This window comes from Lissotriton vulgaris, chromosome 7 (genome assembly GCF_964263255.1).
Source record: "Lissotriton vulgaris chromosome 7, aLisVul1.2, whole genome shotgun sequence".
In the NCBI taxonomy this organism is placed as follows: domain Eukaryota; kingdom Metazoa; phylum Chordata; class Amphibia; order Caudata; family Salamandridae; genus Lissotriton; species Lissotriton vulgaris.
The window spans coordinates 968,546,222-968,569,235 of NC_141695.1; the positions used below are offsets into that span (position 1 = coordinate 968,546,222).

A 23,014-nucleotide genomic window follows, 5' to 3' on the forward strand; every position below is an offset into this window, starting at 1 on the left:
CGTGTTACCGGCCTCCCCCCGGCCCCGTCCCTGGGCATGACCAGGTTGATAGGGCCCAGTGGTTTGTCCACGGGGGGGGTTGCGGGGCACCTTGACGGCCGTTGTAGGGTTAGGCCTGGAGGGAGCGCGGGAATAGGGCGGCGGGTAGAGCAGCTAAGGCTCGTGGGTTGCTAGTAGGCGGTTTAGCCACGGGTTTGTCGGAGGCTCGGGCACGGGGCGAGGACTGGTGGGGAGAGCGGATTTCAATGTGAGCACGGGGCTGCGCTGTTTTCCGTAGCTTACGCGCTGTTCCGGTGGCTATCTTGCCTGCCTGCCTCGCGTGCTTGCGTCGGGGGTTTCCTTCGACGGCTTTTGCGGGAGTTCAATGCCTGGGGTCCGCTTGCGGAAGTTACGATAGTAGGGCTCAGAGTGGGGCTTTCGGTGTCTTGAGGGACGGGAGCCAGTGGTGCGCGTTTCGCAGGCAGCCACGAACATTAGCAAGCGGCACATCTCTGGGTCGGGACTGCCGTCTACGATTTAATGGTGCATCATCGGCATGACGCCTCTAAGTGGGGTTTTTGTGATGCCGAGCAGCGGTTTGTGTGGCTGAGGGCATAAGGAGAGCATGCGGGGAGGGTCGTTTCGGGCGGCGTTAGAGAGCTTTTGAGAACACACCCGCCCTTTGTGGTGTAACACGCTTGAGCCGTCCATGTCGCGTCTCGGTGCACGGCCCCCGCATTTGCTAACGATCTTATCAGCACTGTCGGGGTACTGAGGGCCAGAGCGTCTCCTAGTTGTTGCTTTTAGGCCTTCGTGGTATAGGCGTGTGAAGAGTAAAATGGAGCCGTTATCATGTTGGCGCGCGCGTCGTCACAGCTTACATGGGCTCTGTTATCCCGCGCGCGGACAATTGCGCGTTTGGCGACAGCTTGTAGTTCAGGACGTAATCAGAGCAAATGGGCATAGACTAGAACACACTTAAAGGCTTTCAAAACCAGCCGGGTCCAATGTGCATTGTAAGCCTAGAGGAAGGGTTATTGCAGAGGGTGCAGCGTGTTTAGCTCCAAAGGGGTCGATTACGCCCGGCTTTATTACAATCCAAGGGGGCGCGGCGTGACAAAGAGGAGGTGATTGACCCTATAGGTCCGGCGGCGCCATTTGCAACATTTCGGTTGGCCCCGACCCTTTCTGGGTGCGCCTGGTCTAGCAAGATGTGTGCATGTAGTTACTCTTGGCTCCTCGGAGAGCCCGCGAACGACGGGATGTGGCGTGCGCTTGTGGTGTTTATGGGGAGAGCCTGCGGTGAAGTCCTCCCGAGGCTTGCGCAGGGAGAGACTTACATTATTTCGTATGCATGATTTGCACATTATACCCATTACTCGCTGTAATTTTATTCGGTTTTATTTGTTTAACTTTGTGCACCCTTCATTTGTGCACTCTGCTGACTCTGTACTGAGCAATAAGCCTCCGCAGTGTTTTCACTGGACTTCCGCTACTCGGTCAGGCACTATTTTGTCATTTGACCGGAATGAGCAGAGCATTGTAAGCATACCGCGAGGTTATATTCCTAGTCTAGCGATGTAACCTGGGAGCGCCAAGGCTTCATTGTTGTGGGGCCGCAGACTTTCAGGCTTCGGACGCAGTACTAGGAAATCCTGTGAGTGACCAAATGTTTCTGTTTGCTCGTGCTTGTGCAATCTTCTGGTGCCGTAAGGCGTTTCAACCTCATGGTAGCGCTGGGGGCCTGGCGTTAGGAGCGCAGGTGTTTTCAGGGTGCAGCTTCTGCGACCCTAGCTGCGCTTGGGAGCTAGTTTTCTCGTTCTCTTGAGCCCCCCCCCGGAGGAGCGGAGGCGGGGTGAGTTCAGTTATTTCGGTGTTCTCAAACTCTGATTACACTAGTTTAGCGGCACCTCCGAGTTTACGCGCAGTCGGGCTGTGTCGGGGCTGTTAGGCGCAGTTTATTTAATTTTCTTTATGCGTTTAATTAGCGTTGACTTGACCCTAAGGTGTCTGAACATTTCTCAAATAGGAACAAATCTTTACATGTGTACTGTACAGGTGAGCATTATACTAATGCAAACGTTTCTTTTTATGAGGAAATCAGATAATGGCAAAAGCGAGGATGTTGAAGTTGAGCTGAGCCCCTCAAAGGCTGCATGGGGATACCAAAGTAAATAGAATCACTGGTAAAAATCACTGGTAGGCAGTATAGCTCTGGGGACTTGGTAGGAGAGGCACAAACGCAGAAGTTTTAAAAGTAACACTAGGGTTGCTCCAACAATAGGGAGGTGGCGGTGTTGTTAAGTTTTGTTTTTATTCATGGGTTTTCGTTTGCAGGGTAGTTTTATTATTTTTTTTTTTTTTCCTGCATTTAACGTTGCGAGAACGCTTGTCATGAGCCCATATGTTATGATCTAATCACCTGTTGCCATTTCCCTTCATCTTGTCCGTTTCGTTAGGAGGACCAAGAGTCGAGTTTAGCTTCGACGAGCGCGTGGGCATAATCGGCAGCATCAACTGCACAGGGCATTCAGGTTTCACAAGATACGCGGGGATTGCGGGCAGTGATCGGGTGGCCATATTCAAGGACGCCAGGTAATATATTTGGCCAAAGCGTCATGAGTCGTGGCAGCGGGAACGCGGGTTCGCGTTAGGTAGGAGGAGGTCGTGTGGGGATACAGGTGAAGTAACTCGTGCTGTTTTACAGGTTCGGCTCGGTACAGGTTCGGCTCGGCGCGGGCGGCTCTAGGAGTGCGTGACAGCGGACGTTTTCAAGGAACATCAGGTAACAATCACTTCGGGCACGTCACCGGGGTAGTGGCGAGAGGGCTATCACCGAGCCAGAAACATAATTGTTACGCTAATGAAGGCCCAGGACTTAGTCCCGCCATGGTTGTGGGGGGGACTCTGTCATCGGCGGAGGCCTCATCCAGAGCTGTGGCGGAGTACAGGGCGATCTGGAAGCAGATGGACAGTAAGGGTACCTCTGCGGCAGAAGGAGACAGCAATACTTCTGCCTGGCACAGTAGGGGTGCCCGAGCCAAAAACCTGGAGCCGAGGGGGTTCCAGGAAGCAACGTCGGCGCCCCGTTAGTCCTTCGGGCGGTCGGGGGGCCTAAACCGACCGGGGGTGTGCCTCATCGCTCCGCCCCGACAGGGGGGGCGGGAGTAAACGAGATAACCATTAAAGGTATTGCACCGTCAAGAGCATTGACTTACCGTGCAAATTGGCTAATTAGGCAGGCGGGTCAGCGAGGGGCTGCCGTCTTGGATCGCCTGTAAGATGACCCACCTATCTGCTGTAGTATGCAAATAAACCTGCACCACCGTTTTCCCACAAGCATGTCTCATGAGTCTTCTTGGTGTGAATGGAGTGGGTACAAGTGGAGCGAGTGATGGCGGTGTGGGCACTATGCCGCTGGCCGCGCGACACGAAGGGGAGGTAACGCGAGACAGCGTCTTAGTGACACATGCCTCGCGAGCAAAACGTCACCAGCGCGACAGGCAGGGCGCCGCCCCCCCCGTTAGGTGGCCAATGCAGGCGCGGCATGTAGGGGGTAGGCGGGCTTAGGGCCTTTATCTAGGCCAGCCCGGTTCAGCACTTCCTCTTTCCGCCGCGTGTTAGCTGGACTACTCTGCGCTGTTCCCGCCCTGGCCCAGACCCAGCGGCAGAGCAGCAGGTTGGTGTGAACAATTAATGGTCTTTTTTGTGTTGCAGGCGGAGTCACAGGGCGATCTGGAAGCAGATGGACAGTAAGGGTACCTCTGCGGCAGAAGGAGACAGCAATACTTCTGCCTGGCACAGTAGGGGTGCCCGAGCCAAAAACCTGGAGCCGAGGGGGTTCCAGGAAGCAACGTCGGCGCCCCGTTAGTCCTTCGGGCGGTCGGGGGGCCTAAACCGACCGGGGGTGTGCCTCATCGCTCCGCCCCGACAGGGGGGGCGGGAGTAAACGAGATAACCATTAAAGGTATTGCACCGTCAAGAGCATCGACTTACCGTGCAAATTGGCTAATTAGGCAGGCGGGTCAGCGAGGGGCTGCCGTCTTGGATCGCCTGTAAGATGACCCACCTATCTGCTGTAGTATGCAAATAAACCTGCACCACCGTTTTCCCACAAGCATGTCTCATGAGTCTTCTTGGTGTGAATGGAGTGGGTACAAGTGGAGCGAGTGATGGCGGTGTGGGCACTAATGTCGGGTTGGGGGTGGGGGCGCCTCACTTCACGCAACTTCACACTATTCTGTTCGAAGATGACGACTGGCACATCAGGCCCTGTCAGGGCTTTTGTGCAGGTCACTATGCATATGCGAGATCAAAACAAAGCGGGCTAGTGGTTCTCAGCACGAGGGCCCTTTCAGATGCAGGGGTGCATCTTGGCTGCAGCATTGTGGGGCGCTTAGCTCCGAGCACTCAAAGCAGCAGGCCCGGCTCCGCCGCGAGGCCGGACAGCCTGGGTTTAATCAGCTGCATTCTTGCCCGCAGGCTCACGCACACTCAGATAGGGGTCTCCCAGGCACCCCTGCGCTTGCACTCACACGCTTCCTGGGTTCAATCTCACGCACACTCACACGCCTCCTGGATACAATCTCACTCACACGCCGCCAGGATACAATCTCACTCACACTCTGCCTCAACACAATCTCATGCACATTCACAATGAACACCCACACTCCGCCTAGGCACAATATCTGAACACTCACACTTCGCCTGGACACAATTTCATGGTTTCTGGCACCCCAGACACAATCGTTCTCAGGCACACTGACACTCCGCCTGGATACAATCTCATGCACACTCACACTTCAACTGGGCAGAATTTGATGCACTCATACTCTGCCTATACACAATCATTCGCATGCACACTGACACTGTGGCTAGACACATTCTGATGCACACTTCATCTACACACACAATGCACACTCACACTGTGTCTAGACACAATCTGATGCACACTTCACCTCACACAATGCACACTAACACTCCACCTACACAGTGTCATGCACTCACACTTCTCCCCAGACAATGAGCCTGATGGTTCAAGCTACCTTTCGTGACGTCACTTTGTGTTGTGACATCACTTCCGGTGACAGCGTCCCCCCACTTCTTTTTTTAGGACTCGTGCCCTGGATGTAAGCCCTGATGCACTGACCTCTCTCTGGAACCTCTCCAATGTGAGTTTTTTCTGCATCTGATCCTGCATCCAGGGATCTGCTGCATATTCGTTTTCCAACAACGATGGCCAACAATTTCCTGCATCTCGGTTTGATTTCATTAGAACAATGCGGATCAGCTTTCGATCCTCTGTTGGAAAAAGAGAAGGCACAATCAGACATGTTCCTGTGTGCAGCACTCAAAACAAAATATCCTGAAAAATACACAGACTAGGTTTTACGAAGGTGCAGGGGTGAAGCGAAAAAACAAAGTCACAATCATTCTTTGCAACCCAAACATTTTACTCCTGCAATAAAGTGCCTGTTTCTGGGAGAAGAAAAAAAACCGACAAATTGCTTGCATTTACTCTCACTATTTTAAAACGTTAATCTCCATTGAATTAGACACAAAACGTACATTTCTTGACACATAATTTGCATCCAATGCAGAAAACTGAATGATACAGTACTCCGACGTCCCAATACCTATAGTCAATATTGTTAGGGGTTTGTTAGTCTGAGATTTCCCAACAAGCAATGTGGTGTGCCCAACGAAAAACAACAGAAGGCAGGCTCTGACAGATGAGGTAGAGGTAATAGTCGGGGATATAGGCAGTAGTTCTAAGGTATTTGAAACTGACATTCTGAGCAGCTTTAATATATTCTTAGAGACATAGAACATAACACAAGTTAACAAAGCAACTACATGAATTGGGGCCATTTCGTAGGCATAGTTGTGCCTGCAGTTGAGTGTAAAGTGTATTCTTGAGATAGGGCAATATGTGAGTATAGCTTTCTCTGGGTGTGTTTCTGAGGTGGGAAACGCTTAGCCTACTGGATGGCTTGGAGCAATTGCTTGCATGATGGTGCCAGGAATTATGTTGAAAGAATACGTTTGGTGCAGTGCAACGGTTTCAAGGAGATTACACATATTAGGGCGCCCCAGCCTAATAAAGCCAGCCTTATTGCATCTAATCCACAGAATGCTAGCCGAACAATCTAAGGCCAATGGAGCGATTGAAAAATTTGACTGGGCAAACCCACACCGAAATCCAGGAGAGTAAGGGTTGTGCCATCTAGATGTCCTCTAGATACCAAATCCACAATTCCTCATTGACAATTACAGAATAGGAAATCTGGTGGGGAGTGAGAGTAGGTTTCTTAAGAACTTATTTTCAAGGATTTGCATCGAGGATAAATTAGTGTACCCCCATATGTCGCTGCCATAAGAAGCAATAGAAACACATTTGGCTCTGTATATATCAATCATAGCCTTGAGACAATTTAGGTCCTACTTAGAGTCAAAGTTAAACACAGAAGCAATGTTCCAGGGAAACAGGTGACCTCTTGCTGATATTAGAGGGAGCCAAGATAGAGAAGAGTCAAATAAAACTCTGAAATAAGGAAATATTTCACTCCGCTAAGGGGATTGCCCTGAAAGCTGTACAAACTGATCCTGGTGCCCTGAGGCCCAAATCAGTTATGCTGATTGCTCCTCGGAGCACCAGGATCAGATGGACTTCGTGAAGTTGGTGTTTAGATGGAGGCTGTCCACAAATTCCATGAACTGGTTGAGCAAGATGTCTAAGCCACAGGCAGTTTGTAAAATGAGGACAGCCTCATTTGCATACAGCAGCAAAGGGATCAGACGGGGACCAACTCTGGGCAGATCTTGACCTACTTCGATCAGTGACTTCTCAAGGCTGTTGGTGTATAAACAAAAAAGGGGCCAAAATGCAGCCTTAGAGAACTCCCCAGTTAAGCTTAAAAGATTCTGTGCATTCTCTCCCATCCCCAAATCTCACTGAAGCAGTCAAATTGCTGTATAAATCAATCGTGCAAGAAGAAAACGGTATGTGGGTTGGCTTCCATCTCTAGCATAACAGACCAGAGTTTCTCCCTATTGAACTTAAATCAAAATAATACTAGTAGGATTCTTTAAACATATGTAACCCAACATACATTAATCACATACAGTAAAACATAAGTCCTTCTTGGAAAATCGTAGATTAACATATGTAAATTCCACTCTCTTAATCAATAGAATCAGTTCTTTCTACATATCACTTGATCTAGAAATCCATTCATTACTGTGTGGGCAGTGGAACATACATTGACATTTTGGTCTCTTGTTTCACATGTATGCAAGACCATTCCCAGGACCATGAATATTACTGGAGTTTCATGATGACCACAACGATAAAAGAAACATAGCTGGTGCTGGTAGACCTAATCTCCAAGTATTAATCGACTTGTTTACTGATACGCAAGATGACCGACGACTGCGACTCCCGCCACATTTTTCCAGCAGACCTCCTTTAAATAACATAATTAATCCTGACTGCCACATAAAAGTTTAACCCTTACTCTTTTTTTCGTGCTTAAGAAATGATACATTCTTTGTAATTATTTCCACACCCTCTTTAGTCCTTTATCAATAGTTTTTATGTCGAAAATCTCTAATTTTTCCTAGTCAATGGTGAAGGAAAGCCCTAATTGTATTAAAAACCTGGAGTGATGTTTTCACTAAGTAGCAGCCAATTTCCCCAGAAACCTTCAGAAGAGAGACGAATACCAGTCTTTCTTGCAGCAATTAAGAACATTTCTACATTGTCTGTAATGGTCCTCAATCATATAAGTTGCACCACTTTTCTTGATGTAAATAGTTGGGTAACTTTTGGGAGCACACAAACCAATAACGGAATGAAAGCAGTTATCCTGTAGAAGACCACAATACTTCAGTTTGAGGTTAACTGATCTTTTTCAGGCCAGCCCAGGAACTGGTGTAATCATTGGTGAACAAGCATGAAATCCGAATCCGAATTGGAAAACATTTGGGGTTGGGGGGAGTCTTATAATCATATTTTCAATAATATCTAGAAAAGAGACAGATGTGATAAAACATACCTTAGTGTCTTTAAGAATTTCAAGATTTTCTTTCACTATAATCTAGAAAAACCCACATTTTATGTCAAGACTAGAGGATCATATTTTGCTTGTTTAAATCATAGCAACTACTGCCATACCCACATTCACCACTGGCCTAAATAAAATGTTCCAAAAACAATGTGACCTCATCAGTCTGCCACTAATAAAATGTAAAACATGATCCGGGACAAAATTCTTTAGAATACATAGCTCCTTTGGAGGCGTGAACACCAAAACCCTTAATGTGTACATATGGGTCTTGCTTGAATTCACCTGACCGATCAAGCTGAAATGGGATACAATACATGGGACTGCTGTGTCCTAAATAAGATAAGAAGTTGGGAAGAGGAGAACATCTGAGAAAACTTTTCCTCAACTCATTCTTTTGAACAAAGAACTACATATAGTTTGCAATGTTTCGAGAGTTAAAGATTTTCTACACCAGTATTTGTTTTAGTCCACCTTGTGATCAGAAAGAAAACATATAGAGTAAATGGTCTTATAGATAAAGATGATGCTTGGATATTTGAAACTCACTCAAACGAAATAGGACATAGTAACCTTGTTCACTTTGCAGTAAACCCACACAAACTGCAGAAAACATGTGGGGCTATTATACCACTGTGAAAACATTTATAATACCAGGTTAATGGCTTGTAAAGGCCAGTGGTCGCTGGTAGGGAACAGTGGCGGGGTGAGGCATTGGAACTTATTCAGACAGGGAGTGGGAGCCTGTGCATGTTCTCCACCCAGGCTGTGCAATACAGCCTGGTGGCGAACATGCGAAGTGCGCATGACAGTTTGGCCGACACAAGAGAGCTGGCCAAACCATCATGCACACTTAAGGTGCACATTATACCACACCTCCTCCCGCTGACGCGGCAAGCCCAGCCCCGTCCCACCCTATTATGGCTCCAAGCTCCGCTAAAAATAAGCAGATAATAAAGTTCTGTTACTATCATTTTATTTTTCGTTTGCACTGCTCTGAGAGCAGTGGTGTCTCGCTCCTCCGCCGCTGCGGTGGAGCCGCCTTTAGTAAAGGAGAACACTTCCGTAACTTAGGTTTGGGTGGTGTTACTCTCTCATGAGTTAGCACAATAGAGGGGTTGTCATTCACATGTTAAGTGATGACCTGGAAAAATTAACAAGGTCTGCGACCTCCATCAAAACTGTACTGGAAGCTGCATCCATTCACCAGCAATACCATGAATCTGAAAAGGGCTCATGTTCTTCATCGGTACCAGGCGTTCAGGAATCTTAATGAAGTAGACAGATCTTGATAATAGCCGTGGGGAATTCCAGGCACAGACTAAATCTTCCAAGCATTAATTCTATATTCTTTGTTAGAATTAGGTTGGGAAAAAACCAAGGAAGTTCATTAGACGATCTGGCAAGAGAGTAAAGACAGCTAGGAGACCTTATGGTCGTTCCAGATGGCCTGGAAAAACACACATGGGATTAACAAAAAGGTATCACGATGCAGATTGGTGCTTTCTGCCACCTGATTTAAGCCACACACACAAACACACACATCAAGCTCATGAAAAATGGAGGGAACGCATTACAGAAGTCTTTGTACATATCCTGTAGGAAGACATCTGTACATGTCACAGACAGATCTGGTCTCCAACTGAAAACAAGTTCAGTAAGAGTCAACGGAAACTGCAAGCAGTTCTGAATGATTTATGCATTTTGGTCTACATGTGATCATGAACCTCCAGTTGATAACTGGCAGCAGAGCGTTCTACCCATCCTTTCAAACCTGCAACTCATTCAAATAGATTTGAGAAAGTACTGAATATTGCTCTGCAGTTTCACCCTTCTATGGCATCCCAATAACAATTTATTGTATTCTTTCCAGTTCTAAAGGTGTCATTTCAAAGTAGGATGTCCCTTTTCTGAATAGCTGAACTTTTAGTCTCAGAATGGTCCTGCAAATATTAGGGGCCTGTAAATACTGCCTGAATTGAAAGGTTAATAAGTGTGTTACCTGGCTTTCAGCCTCTGAGGGGTATGGGATTTGTACAGGAGTCTTTGTAGTTCGTGTCCAATCAGTGCCATTTTTATTTGAGATAGCTAAAATGTACATGCTATGGGATAAATAATAAACCCTAGAATTCTATTTGAGTACATGAAATGAGGCAGGAATCTTTGTTATTATAATGCCCAGATTGTGTAGGAGAAATACAGATTGGACTTGTTCAAGCAACACATCTGTTCTGACCCACAAAGAAAAAATCTAATTGTAAACATTCAGGGACCGGCTGGACAACAACGCACTCAACAGCAAGGAACTCTTCAACATCGTGAGAGAGCTCTCCAACCCTAACGCCGGAACCAACGACATCACCCCATCGCAAGACCTCTGCAACTCCCTCGCCTCCTACTTCCACAACAAGATCGCTGACATACACAACAGCTTCAGCACACAAACAACGCTCCCCACGACCACACCAACGCCCCCCACCACCACCCTCAACGCCTGGACACCGACCAACCTCGAAAACACCATCAGCACGATGAACTCCATCCACTCCGGATCTCCAACCGACCCCTGCCCTCACCACGTCTTCAACAAGGCCGACGCTGTCATCGCACCCCACCTGCGGGACATCATCAACACCTCCTTCGACACCTTCCCTGAGAGCTGGAAGCACGCCGAACTCAGCGCTCTACTAAAGAAACCAACGGCGGACCCCACCAAACTCAAGAACTACCGCCCCATCTCGCTCCTCCCCTTTCCAGCCAAAGTCATCGAGAAGACCGTCAACAAGCAACTGGCAACCTTCCTCGAGACGACTGGATCCCTCAACCCATCTCAGTCAGGCTTCAGGGCCAACCAGAGCACCGAGACCGCCCTCATCGCTGCCACTGACGACATCCGAACCCTCCGGGACCTCTCCGCGGCATTCGACACTGTCTGCCACCGCACCCTAGTGCAGCGCCTCAGCAACGTCGGAATCAAGGAGAAGGCACTGGAATGGATCATCTCCTTCCTCGCCGGAAGGACACAGAGAGTCTGCCTCCCCCCGTTCAGATCAGAAACCACGAAAGTCATCTGAGGCGTCCCTCAGGGCTCCTCGCTCAGCCCCACCCTCTTCAATGTCTACATGAGCCCCCTTGCGGCCATCGCACGCCAACACAACCTGAACATCATGTCCTACGCCGATGACACCCAGCTGATCCTCTCCCTGACCAACGACCCCGCCACCGCCAGAGCCAACCTACACGAAGGGATGAAAGACGTGGCCGAGTGGATGACGACCAGCCGCCTGAAACTGAACACAGACAAGACGGAAGTCCTCATCCTGGGCTCCTCACCCTCCGCCTGGGACGACTCCTGGTGGCTCCCCGCCCTGGGCAACGCACCCAAACCGACAGACCACGCACGCAACCCGGGCTTCATCCTGGACTCCTCCCTCTCCATGACCAGACAAGTCAACGCCGTCTCCTCGTCCTGTTTCAACATCCTGCGCATGCTACGTAAGATCTTCCGGTGGATCCCCACCGAGACCAGGAAGACGGTCACCCAGGCCCTCGTCACCAGCCGTCTGGACTACGGCAACGCCCTCTACGCCGGAACCACCGCCAAGCTCCAGAAGAGACTCCAGCGTATCCAGAACGCCTCGGCGAGACTCATCTTCGACGTCCCCAGACGAAGCCACATCTCCAGACACCTGAGAGACCTGCACTGGCTCCCGATCAACAAAAGAATCACCTTCCGGCTCCTCACCCACGCACACAAAGCCCTACACAATCAAGGCCCGACTTACCTCAACAGCCGCCTCAACTTCTACGCTCCCAAACGCCATCTCCGCTCGACCAGTCACGCCCTCGCCGCCGTCCCCCGCATCCGCAGAGCGACAACAGGAGGAAGGTCCTTCTCCCACCTGGCCGCCAAGACTTGGAACCCCCTCCCTCCCGACCTACGCCTGACCCAAGACCACCTCTCCTTCAGGAAGAAGCTCAAGACCTGGCTGTTTGAGCAGTGCGGACCCCCCCCCCCCCCCCCAAGCGCCTTGAGACCCTCCAGGTGAGTAGTGCGCGGTATAAATGCCTTTGATTGATTGATACAGAGCACACATAAATGAATGTGGTTACACATTTAGTTATTTCTGTAACAAACGAATGCCCAAATAAAATGCCAGGCACTGCTGAACGTAGCTCAGACAAAGCAAGCCCTCTCAGTTGTTTTTGTAATGACTTAAAAAAAAATCCTACTTTGTACCAGGGAAATCATAACATCTGCATTACTAATAAAGCATACAGCTTTTTGTGCACAAATAAACATTTTTGGGGTACCTACTCCTTAGTTCTGGTCGGTCAATTCAAATATGTCAGCAATGAGTCCCTTGGCATCCAGGAGTTTACATTCGAATGAAGTTCAGCCTCTGAATATACTCTTCTTGCTTATTCTTTTCCACATTTCATGAAGAAATACATTAATTTAGGATCAATTGGTGATCAGTTTGTGGAATTGCCACATCATGGCTTGGTACAGAATGACAGTGGCGTTCAGCTTTAGGCCTATTCCAAATCTATTTATCTAACAGGGAACATCGACATGTGATATATTTATCAGTATGGCCCATTGAGCCCATTCCTATGACAATTGATGCGAAAATAATATGGGGCCAAACAGGGGTCTGTTTCCATCTAAAATACTGGAAGACATAGCAGTAATATATTTTTCTTCATCATAATGAGGAAGTCGCTTACTTTGTTCGTTTCCTTTCAGGAGGTCTGAATCAACACCTGGGTCAGTATTCACCTGTAAACTAAACATTATATGTGTTTTAAATCAAAGGCCTCTTTTATACCCTCCTGATTAATCTAGGTTATTTCCCTGAAGGTACAGCATTTAGGTAGTGGCTGAGAACCACTATCATTTAATAAATGTGAACCATTGTTCTTCAGTCGGAGTCTTAAATCACTTTTGGGTATTCAGCATAAGAGCAGAATTGTCATGCTTTTTTATTCGGGTATTTTTTAGAGGTGGTTTAATTTTCCTAATGCTTTAAAAAACACAGACGTTTTTTGTGGCATTATGGCTCCTAAGAGCAAATATCACCGCTACCGTCAGGCAAAGTCTTACAGCATGCAAAGTGCCTGAGCAAAAGTGTTGACTTAATGTATATCTCACAGACAGCATGGAAAAATAGGCAACTGTTTGCACTGAAGTAGCCAACGAAACGTCAATAAAAAATGCAATTGGTATTGAAAAGTATTCTTCGTGCCTAAATTACATCTATATGTGGGTATTAAGCATGGAAATAGCCAACATGTCTTGCTAAGTTACTGACAAAGCTCTAATAGGTGTTGCAAATTCACAGAATGCACTTTGTAAGTGTTTTAGCAAGACCCGATGCCAATTCTTTTGTGGTTTGTGACACTGTGATCAGTGTAATTTATATGAACTGGCAAAGCTCCCCTGCTTCAACCTCGTACACCAAAATCATCCACCCACAGTTCAATAAAGACAGCCAGCTAATTGAGAAGAGGACTATAACATGATAATCATCAGGTGTGGAAGACTGTGCAAAAGTAACTCTGCAACCAGTTGGAAAGCCACAAGATTACTGAAGGAGCACAAAGCCATATCAATGGCAGAATGATAGCTGTAGAAAACCAATAACTAAAGCATAACAAAGAGAATTTGGTAATATAAAATTTGACATTGAATTTATCTTTCAATGACCACTTCAGGGTGAGAAATTCAAATTTTTGAACTGGCCAACTGTTCTGGCTGACTGCAGGTTGGACAGGAAACAATTCTTGTCACTTTCCCTTCACCTGGGCAGAACACTTAGCTCCTCAACGTTGGCATTAATAACCAGGAGGTAGGAAAGGTGGTGTTGGCAAATGTCAAGACTAGCGGCCCAGACACTTGTAAGTAAGGGTACGAAATGTTATCCAGTCCATCCACACCTTATCACTCACACACATACACACAAACACACACTCACTAATAAATGTTGCAAAACACCAGAAAGCAATTTCATTCTGTTTAGGCAAAGCCACGTGCTGAGAACATTTACCTTTGTTGGGCCCTATCCTATTCTAGCTTGAGACTACAGGCCAGGTAAGAAAAGAACAGGTACGTGTGGCGATCTCCGCACACAGATTTACGGCTAAGCTAAATTGTTTCCCTCTTTAAAGCCATTTTCTGTATAAATTGGCCAAATGTTACACAGTCTGAGATCTGGGAATACGCCTTGTAGAACTATACATTTAAAGGAATTGGGAAGTAGACATCACCTGGGAACAAATAACATGCATGTGAAAATCACCACAAGTGCAAGCATATAAATACAGGGCACGCCATGGGATCTGCACTCTTCTCCTTTAGCTGCAAAATGTGTCGATTCGGACAGCAGCTATTGGTGGGGGTGGGGGGAAGAGTTGATCATTTATGTATTTTTAATGATCTGCATCTGTCGGGTTGATATTGTTAGAATAATACCTATGGGTGTCTGCAATCCGTGGAGTAATAAGACCATTTTAGAAATGTACTTCTTTACTATTTTACAATGTGATTTGTATATGTGTCAGAAATGTTTAAAGTTAAATAGCTATTTGTATTTTATTTATTTTATAGTGTGATTTGTACGGGTGGCTGCACTGTGTAAAGCTAAATGATAATTTTTAAATGAATCTTACTTCTTTTATTTTTGAAATATTTTTACAAAGTGATTTGTATAGGTGCCTCCAGGCTCTAAAGCTATGTGACCATTTTATCTTTTAATTGTAGGTGTTGGTCATTGTGTTGGTCATTGTATTGACATGGTCATTCCCTGCCCCACTAATTCCTATGTGTTTCTCTAGCAATGTACCTGTGAATGGATACGTGTGGTTTGTAACTTACTCCAGGAACAGTTTTTAACTTGTCTGGCAGTAGTACTAATGCAAGCACGTTTTTACACGTTACAAAATAATGCATAATTTAAAAATATTTCAGTTAGCACGACTAGGCCGCATTCATCTCGCATTGACAGCTATTCATAGCATAATAGTGCACATCTATTTTATGTGAGTGAGCTGTTATCTCTATGTGCTTGTGCATTTTTCCATTTCAGTAATATTTTTAATTAAATATCAAAGTAGAGGAAAGACCAGATTTTTATATGAATAGTGTCTCCGGTCGCTCCCAAACAGGGTTCATGTAGTATTATGGGTTTGAGGTATGTCCATGATGATGATGATGATTTGGGAGGCAACCCCACTTCTTAAGTTGGGACATTTCGTTTTTTAGGCTGAATACACCCCAAAATGAATTAGCAAGATCAGCCTACCACACCAGATATTTTAAGAACACAAATGCTCCTTCCAACACACAAGGTTTAACATTTCTGACAATCTGTTGAGGGCTACCAGAACTTTGTGTAGTGTAAGTGCAAAAACAAATTTAGGCATGTGTGCTAAGTGCCTAATGAGTAATCATAAATGATATAGGACTTTAGTATGGGAAAGTGTTTGAACATAAAAGCATAGGAAAGTGTATAAACACAAAAACAGTAGAACTCTGCAGACATGGATGAAACAATTGGCATGCCTAAAAAGCTTTCAAATTGACTTGAAACATGGTCTTCAAATTAGAAGGTTGCACTAAAATTGTATGTAAGATCTGGGGTAACATTTATTTGAAATTGAACATCTGCTCTACCCCAAGTGCAGCTTTTAAGAAACTTACATAGGGTTTATTAAAAATAGCAAAAAATATTAGAATCAAAAGGGTAGAGATCAGAGTGTGTCCAAGGTGTCCATATGGTAAAATTAAGGGAGGAGACTTTGTTGGAGGGACTCAAGTGTTTGGGTGCACTTCGCGTCCCAGGAGACCCTTGACTGACGCCACCTGTGCTCCCGCCCACAGCAGCTACTTCCCTCGTGCTGCATTGCCGGAGGAGACTTTGTTGGAGGGACTCGAGTGTTTTGGCGGAATTCGTGTCCCAGGAGCCCCTTGACGGATGCCACCTGTGCTCCCGCCCACAGCCGCTACTTCTCTCCTCGCGGCACCCGCTGCCCGGTACGAGCACCGGGCGAAGGCCGGGCCCGTTTGTGCCCGTTGGAGGCTGGGCTGGGCTCCCCCTCTAACTTCTGCGTATTCAAGGTGAGTCATTTGCCATATACCAGTTACTATTATTTTTCCTCGGACTACAAACACAGAATTTCATCCGTCTGTAATGCCTGGCCGTGAGGGAAAGGACAGGAAAGCTCCAATGTGCGGGCATGTAGCAGGGACTTTGGACCAGTTTATTACAAGGGCTACTTCGGTGCTGGCCCATGAAATTGCTATAACTGAGCGTCGCGTCTCCCAGGAACTTGAATTTGTTAAACGCTCATCCATGGGTGATTTGATCTTGGCACGAACCCCAGAGAGGACCAACTGCAAGGCAACAGTCCCTGGAGCCTTACACTTAAGTGGTAATTACCCGCTGCAGGAGGAGGTGCCCGTTTTGACCCACAGGGAGTCTAACCAGACAAGTAGAACTGTATGTAATAATCCACAGGCTATTATTGATGAACAGGAAACCATCTGTGCACTAGCGGGGGCAATCCCGGAAGGCTTGCCCAACCTGTCAATACCACAGGGGCAATTCCAAAGAGGAAGGAAGGAGGGGGTACACTGAGGGGAAAACCCCGAAATACCTAAATTGAACAAGCATGGAGGCTTGCCCAGTGCTACACCCCTAAGCCCAGGATCATTACACACGAACATACCCTCCGCAGTCCCTTTACCAATGATCCCTCCTGCTGACCAATTGCCGTCGACGGAAGAGGGTTTTTGGATAAAGATTGGTGGCCTCATTACTTCTTCCCTACAATCCCTATTTGACAAGCTTGCATCGATTGAGGATAGGTTGGTGAAATTCGTACAATCAAGCATAACCAACCGAGTCGCCACCCAGAAGAATCTTCCTGTGAAAGGTCAGGATAAGGGTATAACAAAGGATGGATGGATGTAGAGGCCTGGGTGGCAGTAACATGGCCTCTGATATCCATGCTCCTAACCCAAGGGAAGGCATACTACGGGGGATAATTGCAACAAGACATAGTTCTGATACGGGTGGTGTATCCTGGGAAATCAAGACTCTGTGAGGGGTGGGAGAGAACAACCTCAACCACTGGAAATGGATCCGGCCACAATGACACAGAGGGGTATATAAAAGGATCTGATAACTACGTGCATACATTGTCACACATTGATCTGCCCCCTGAGTCAGCACCTTATGTGGTTGTTTTGTCAGGGGTCCCGGGCTTAGCCGAGGGTAGCTCTGAATCATACATTGAACTAAAGAACAAAACCATCCACTGGTTGAATATCAACAGACCCCTTCTGCCAAACATACATAGTCAAATCCTGTTTGCTCGCAGAGAAAGTTGGGTAGGTTGGAGGAAGAAAGATATACCAGGTAACTGTATAGTGGTTAACTTCAGAGATAGACAGGCAGTGCGCCATATTTCTGAGGGGCTACGCCAAAATTGGAAAACCTCTATCCAGGCATTGGATCTTGGTTACTTTTACAACGTGGCACCAAGTGTGGAGATGTCCGGCTATCAGGAAAGGATTTGGGAGGGGCGACATCTACCCGGAAATGTTACTAACAGAAGCGAGGTGGATGGTTCTGGTCTTCTCTCTTGCATCCCCTTAAGAAATAGATACAGTGTTCTCAATATGGTTGACTGACTAGTGCCAAACTATATATCCTACCCAACTTGGCCTAATTGCCTGGATGATTCTACTATGGGTCTGGGGGTTGAGCTCCATGGCCAACAGCCAGAGCGGAGTGGTGCCTTGGGGCATGAGAGAAGAAAGAAAAATAGCATACCCAGTCTAAGTGAGGGCGTGGGTAACTTGGTAGTTGAGTTTAAACCCAAAAGTCCAATATCTGGTGAGGAGGGCTCACTTTCTCAAATTTCCATGGCTACTGTTGACAACTCAGGATTGATAATAAACCCAGATAGGCAAGAAGAGGAGGTGAATCCAGAGGGTGAGATAGAAGCAAGTTCTAACTGTCTAAAAATTATTTCATGGAATATAGCAGGATTATTGGGTAAACTAGAACAGCCGGATTGGGGTAATCTTGTGGATGCTCACGAGATTTGTCTCTTTCAAGAAACCTGGGCCCCTAAACCCTTACATAGAGTGGGCTTTGTAGCATATAGTGAGGCAGCAGTGAAAGGTGCAAGAGGAAGACCATCAGGGGGTACACACCTAGGGTTTACCGTGAAGCGAATAGACTCCCATACACCGGATATTCTATGCATCCTCCTCTCTAAGGTAGATCTACCAGATCTGGCCGTTAATAATGTTTACTAGAGGCCAGTCAAATATGGGCACACGTCACCAACTCTGGATCATTTGGCGGCCTTACTTGCCACACTTCCGGGAAAAGTATCCCTCATTATTGGTGGCGACTTCAACTGCTATTTTGAACCCCTTAACGGGCTGTCATCATCGATTACCTACGAGGAGGACGTAACACTGTCAATTCCCATGGCCAATGCTTATCCAATAAGGGGATGGACCCCTTTGGTCCTTCCACTGACTTCCCTAACACTTACACATTCGCTGAGGGCTTGCAATGGCCGGTTCCCAGACGATAATACCGGGCATTTTACATTTAATAAACCTGCCCAGGAATCTATAATAGATTATATTTTTATAAATACCGAAATTTGGCATAAAGCAGTTAAGTTTTGTGTCCTTCCTCGGGCAGAAAGTGACCATAATCCTTTGGTTCTGATATTAGAAGTACATGTACTAGAACCTGAACAAGCCCTGGATCATAACCAACACGAGAATTTAATAGTGGCAGAGGGAGATCGGCGCATCCGTTGGGGGGTAATAACTCAATCCCCAGATACGATTATGGAAATGTACTCGCGTGCCATCCCTATGCTTGAAAAGGCAAGTCTTCTTGCATGCACTGCATCTAGTAAGGATGATAATGTAGAGTTGGGAAAAGTACACCAGCATGTGGTTGCTACCCTGGCACCTTTTTTTATAGTAACAAACCAAATGTGAGTAATCGACCCAGAGAAAAAAATCCCTGGTATAATCTTGCATGTAGGGACGCGAAGAGAGCGTTCCTTACATGCCTCATAGAGGGTGATAATACAACTCTTAGGGAAAGTAGGTCTTTTTTATAAAAAAACATCACACAGGCGAAAACAGAATGGGAACTGGAAAGATGGCAGGCGATTAAAAATGCTTTAGACCACAGAGATACAAGAGGCTTTGGGAATGTAGTCCATACTGGACGAATTGAGGGGAAGACTACCATTGAGCCCATAACCCTCGCAAGTGCCTATTCGGTGGAGACCTAAGCATACATACTTACCGCCCCCCGCATTCTGCTGTTGCCAATGGTGGGAAATAATGTCAGCCAACAATAACTGGTATTAGTAGTGGTCGTTGTTGGCCGCAGTTTATTAATAACCAAAGACATATTAATAACACAAACTGGTTTTAAGCAATCTTCCATTTTGCAAACAGTAATCATCAATCATACATGGCATATTACAAATTATGACACCATCTTGTGATAACAGGTGTCAGTCTTTTTGTGCCCTCCTTAGTTCGAAAATGGGGCTTGTACAAAAACCAGTTTGTTGCCAGTCTATTGGTGCTCCAGTGGTTGGTTGCCCACGCCCTCTGCGTGTTGCGGAGGGGAGCTTACCTGTCGGGAGTTAGGTCCCCAGCTCGCCCCCATTTGCGCCCTGCCGTCCGTCCGGGTCTGGGCCACGAGTGCCGTCTCCTCCTGTTACTCCCCTCCTTTATGCCGCCACGTCACCCTGCCGTGCGGCATTCAAAAGTGAGTGGCCATCCTCTTACACACCGCCCGCCGGTGTGTTTTCTTAGCCAACCAGTGTAGGATTTCCGCTAACGCCCCTTCCCTTATCCAGCACTGCGACTTTGCTGTTCCTTAGGTGTGGGTGGGTGGGCTTCAGTCGTTGTTGCTGTCGCGCCGTTCTCCCAGCTCCTCGAAGGCGTTGTGCTTCTGCTGGGAGGGCGGCGGCGCTTAAATCCTCTTGAGCCCTCCATGCAGGCCTCAGGTGAGTCCCCCTGATTGGGGGGTTCAAATAACGTCAGGTAGACCATTGGGCGCCGTTTGGGGGCGCTCAGGTCAAAAGGTTACTTCCGGTCGGTTGGCTGGTGCACACCCCGCTTCCGCTGGTTCCTGGGCGCATCAAGGCGCCCAGAACCAGTTTACCCCACTGGTGGCGCCACGAGGATTATGGCGCCGGCCTTCAAGCCTCCCCCCCCCTACGGGAGGGTGCGGCGGCCTCTGCGATAACCCTCGCAAGTGCCTATTCCGTGGAGACCCAAGCATACATACTTACCGGCCCCCGCATTCTGCTGTTGCCAATGGTGGGAAATAATGTCAGCCAACAATAACTGGTATTAGTAGTGGTCGTTGTTGGCCGCAGTTTATTAATAACCAAAGACATATTAATAACACAAACTGGTTTTAAGCAATCTTCCATTTTGCGAACAGTAATCATCAATCATACATGGCATATTACAAATTATGACACCATCTTGTGATAACAGGTGTCAATCTTTTTGTGCCCTCCTTAGTTCGAAAATGGGGCTTGTACAAAAACCAATTTGTTGCCAGTCTATTGGTGCTCCAGTGGTTGGTTGCCCACGCCCTCTGCGTGTTGCGGAGGGGAGCTTACCTGTCGGGAGTTAGGTCCCCAGCTCGCTACCATTTGCGCCCTGCCGCCCGGCCGGGTCTGGGCCACGAGTGCCGTCTCCTCCTGTTACTCCCCTCCTTTATGCCGCCACGTCACCCTGCCGTGCGGCATTCAAAAGTGAGTGGCCATCCTCTTACACACCGCCCGCCGGTGTGTTTTCTTAGCCAACCAGTGTAGGATTTCCGCCACGCCGCAGGGAGGCTCACGTCTTACTGCGGCTCCCCCCTGCACCTGGTTCATGGCTCCCACCTTTTTCCACCTTATTATTTATCTATTTATCTATATATTTTTTTTCTCTTCTGTTTTGCTTAATTGCAACCTGCGAGTGTCATTGCACCCCACAAGTTATCCCAGAACACCTTCATCCCCTTTTCGGAGAGGTGCACCCCGTCTTGCCCGTAAAGTTCCGGGCGGCCCGGGTGGATGAGGCCGTGCCGGATTGATTCCAGGCCATTGGCGAAGCAAAACTTGTGCGTCGCGATATTTAATTTCCTCCTTGCGTTATCGGCGGCCTTGTTGGAATCAGCACCTCTCCAATGTTTCCTGCTGATCATTTCAGACCAGACTACCGTTGTGGGGCCCAGCCACGCTGCTGCTTTGGTGAGATCCTTTTGTATGGCCTGCCCGACTGCTTTTCGCCCTAGCCGGGTCAGGTCGTTGCCCCCAAGGTGGATGATCAGGACGTCGGGCAGCCAGGCCGAATCTGCCATGAGGCCGTCCAGCGTCGGCAGTAGCTGCTCCCATCTCATACCTGGCTGCCCTATCCAGCGGATGTACGTTGATTTGGGCCTGCTTGTGCTGTGACCCACTTGCCGCCACCAAGACTCCATTCGGGACACGAATGAATGTCCCACCACCCAGACCAGCCGCGGGCGCCCCCCTGTCGAGAGAAAGCATTCCGTTAGGTGGCCTTCTGCGCACCGGGTGTGGTTAAGGGGGGCTATCACCCTGCCGTGCGGCATCCCAAAGTGACTACCTCCCCTTCTCCCCCCTTGAGTTTTCCTTTTTTTTTTTTTTATACGAGGTGAGGGCGTATGTACGACTTGTACGCCCTGGAGCGCCATCTGCCCACCGCCTGGATCCTGTCCTCTGGCATGCCATGCTGCGCTGCTGAGGTCGCTGCGCCGATCCTGAATGAGTGGGAGGCAAACGATGCCGCGCGATACCCGGCTTTACCAAGGCCTTGGCGCATTATGGCTGTAAACTGGAACTTACTCAGGTTCCTTCCATCCTTATGTCTAAAGAGGGGGCCCTCGCCAGCTGGGCGAGCCCCCATGTACTTAAATAGCCAGCATACCGCGCAGAGCCCAGCCTCTGGGATGCAATGGAGACGTATCGTCGTCCCCCTCCTTGCCCTGTCTGTCTTGGACTGTCTCAGTGTTAATTCCACAGCCTTCGCCATTGGTTTGATGTCCCTCGCCTGCAGGCATTGCTGTGCTGGGCCCGACTTGCTGGGGGCTACTAATTCGCTGATTCGGAATGCTCCGAAGAAAGCCGTGGTGAATGCCGCCCTAAATAGTAGCAGCTCGTATTTGTCTGATATTATGCCTGCGAGGGTTTCTAGGAGCAGCCCCAGCTTGGCGAAATCGATGGGACGCCTGTTGTCCTTCTTTCTCCCTTCAACCCTTCTCCAGCCTTTTAGGGCTGTCTTTAGGTAGGCCGAGGTAGTGGGGTCCTCGCCTGTGTAAAGCCTGGCAAAATGGGCGATGGCGGACAAGTGCGCCTGGGCACACGATCTCGTTTTCTTCGACTTGAATGCCCATTGTACGAATTTCTCGACTGCTGTGCGAGTTTCCGCCCTGTCTTCCAGCGATTTTATGCCCCCAACTCTCATTACCGTGCTCGCGTATGTCCTGTATCTTCTGTTTGCCTCTGCGGTAAGAGATTGCCCTATTAGCCAGGATAAGTCTACTCCCCCAGGTCCCAAAGGGACGGCGGAAAGGGGGTCATCTCCCTGTCCGCCCCGGGTACCATTTCTCTGAACCGCTTCATTTGGGACCGGGAAAGTGCATCTGCTGCCGTGTTCTCTGACCCTGGCACGTGGCGTGCCTTCAGCTCCAGATTCCCCTCCAGCTGTAATTTAATTAACCGCCGCATTAGCCTCAACATGTCAGGGCATCTCGCTGCGCCTCTGTTAATGGCCTGCACTACTCCCATGTTATCTGATCAAAGCGTGAGTTTCAGGTTTTTTATATTTTCTTTCCAGATGGTCAGTGCCACAATTATCGGGAAAAGCTAGAGAAACGTGATGTTCC

At 48.0% G+C, this 23,014-nt stretch overlaps 1 protein-coding gene across 1 annotated transcript in view; it reads right to left on the reverse strand.

Moving 5' to 3' along the window:
* Positions 1–23,014, reverse strand: part of NUDCD2 (NudC domain containing 2) — a 259,328-nt gene that overhangs the window by 85,844 nt on the left and 150,470 nt on the right. Inside the window, exon 3 of the mRNA XM_086931405.1 lies at positions 5,129–5,280. Coding sequence (XP_086787531.1) covers positions 5,129–5,280 — 152 coding nt within the window. The remainder of the gene's footprint in view (positions 1–5,128; positions 5,281–23,014) is intronic.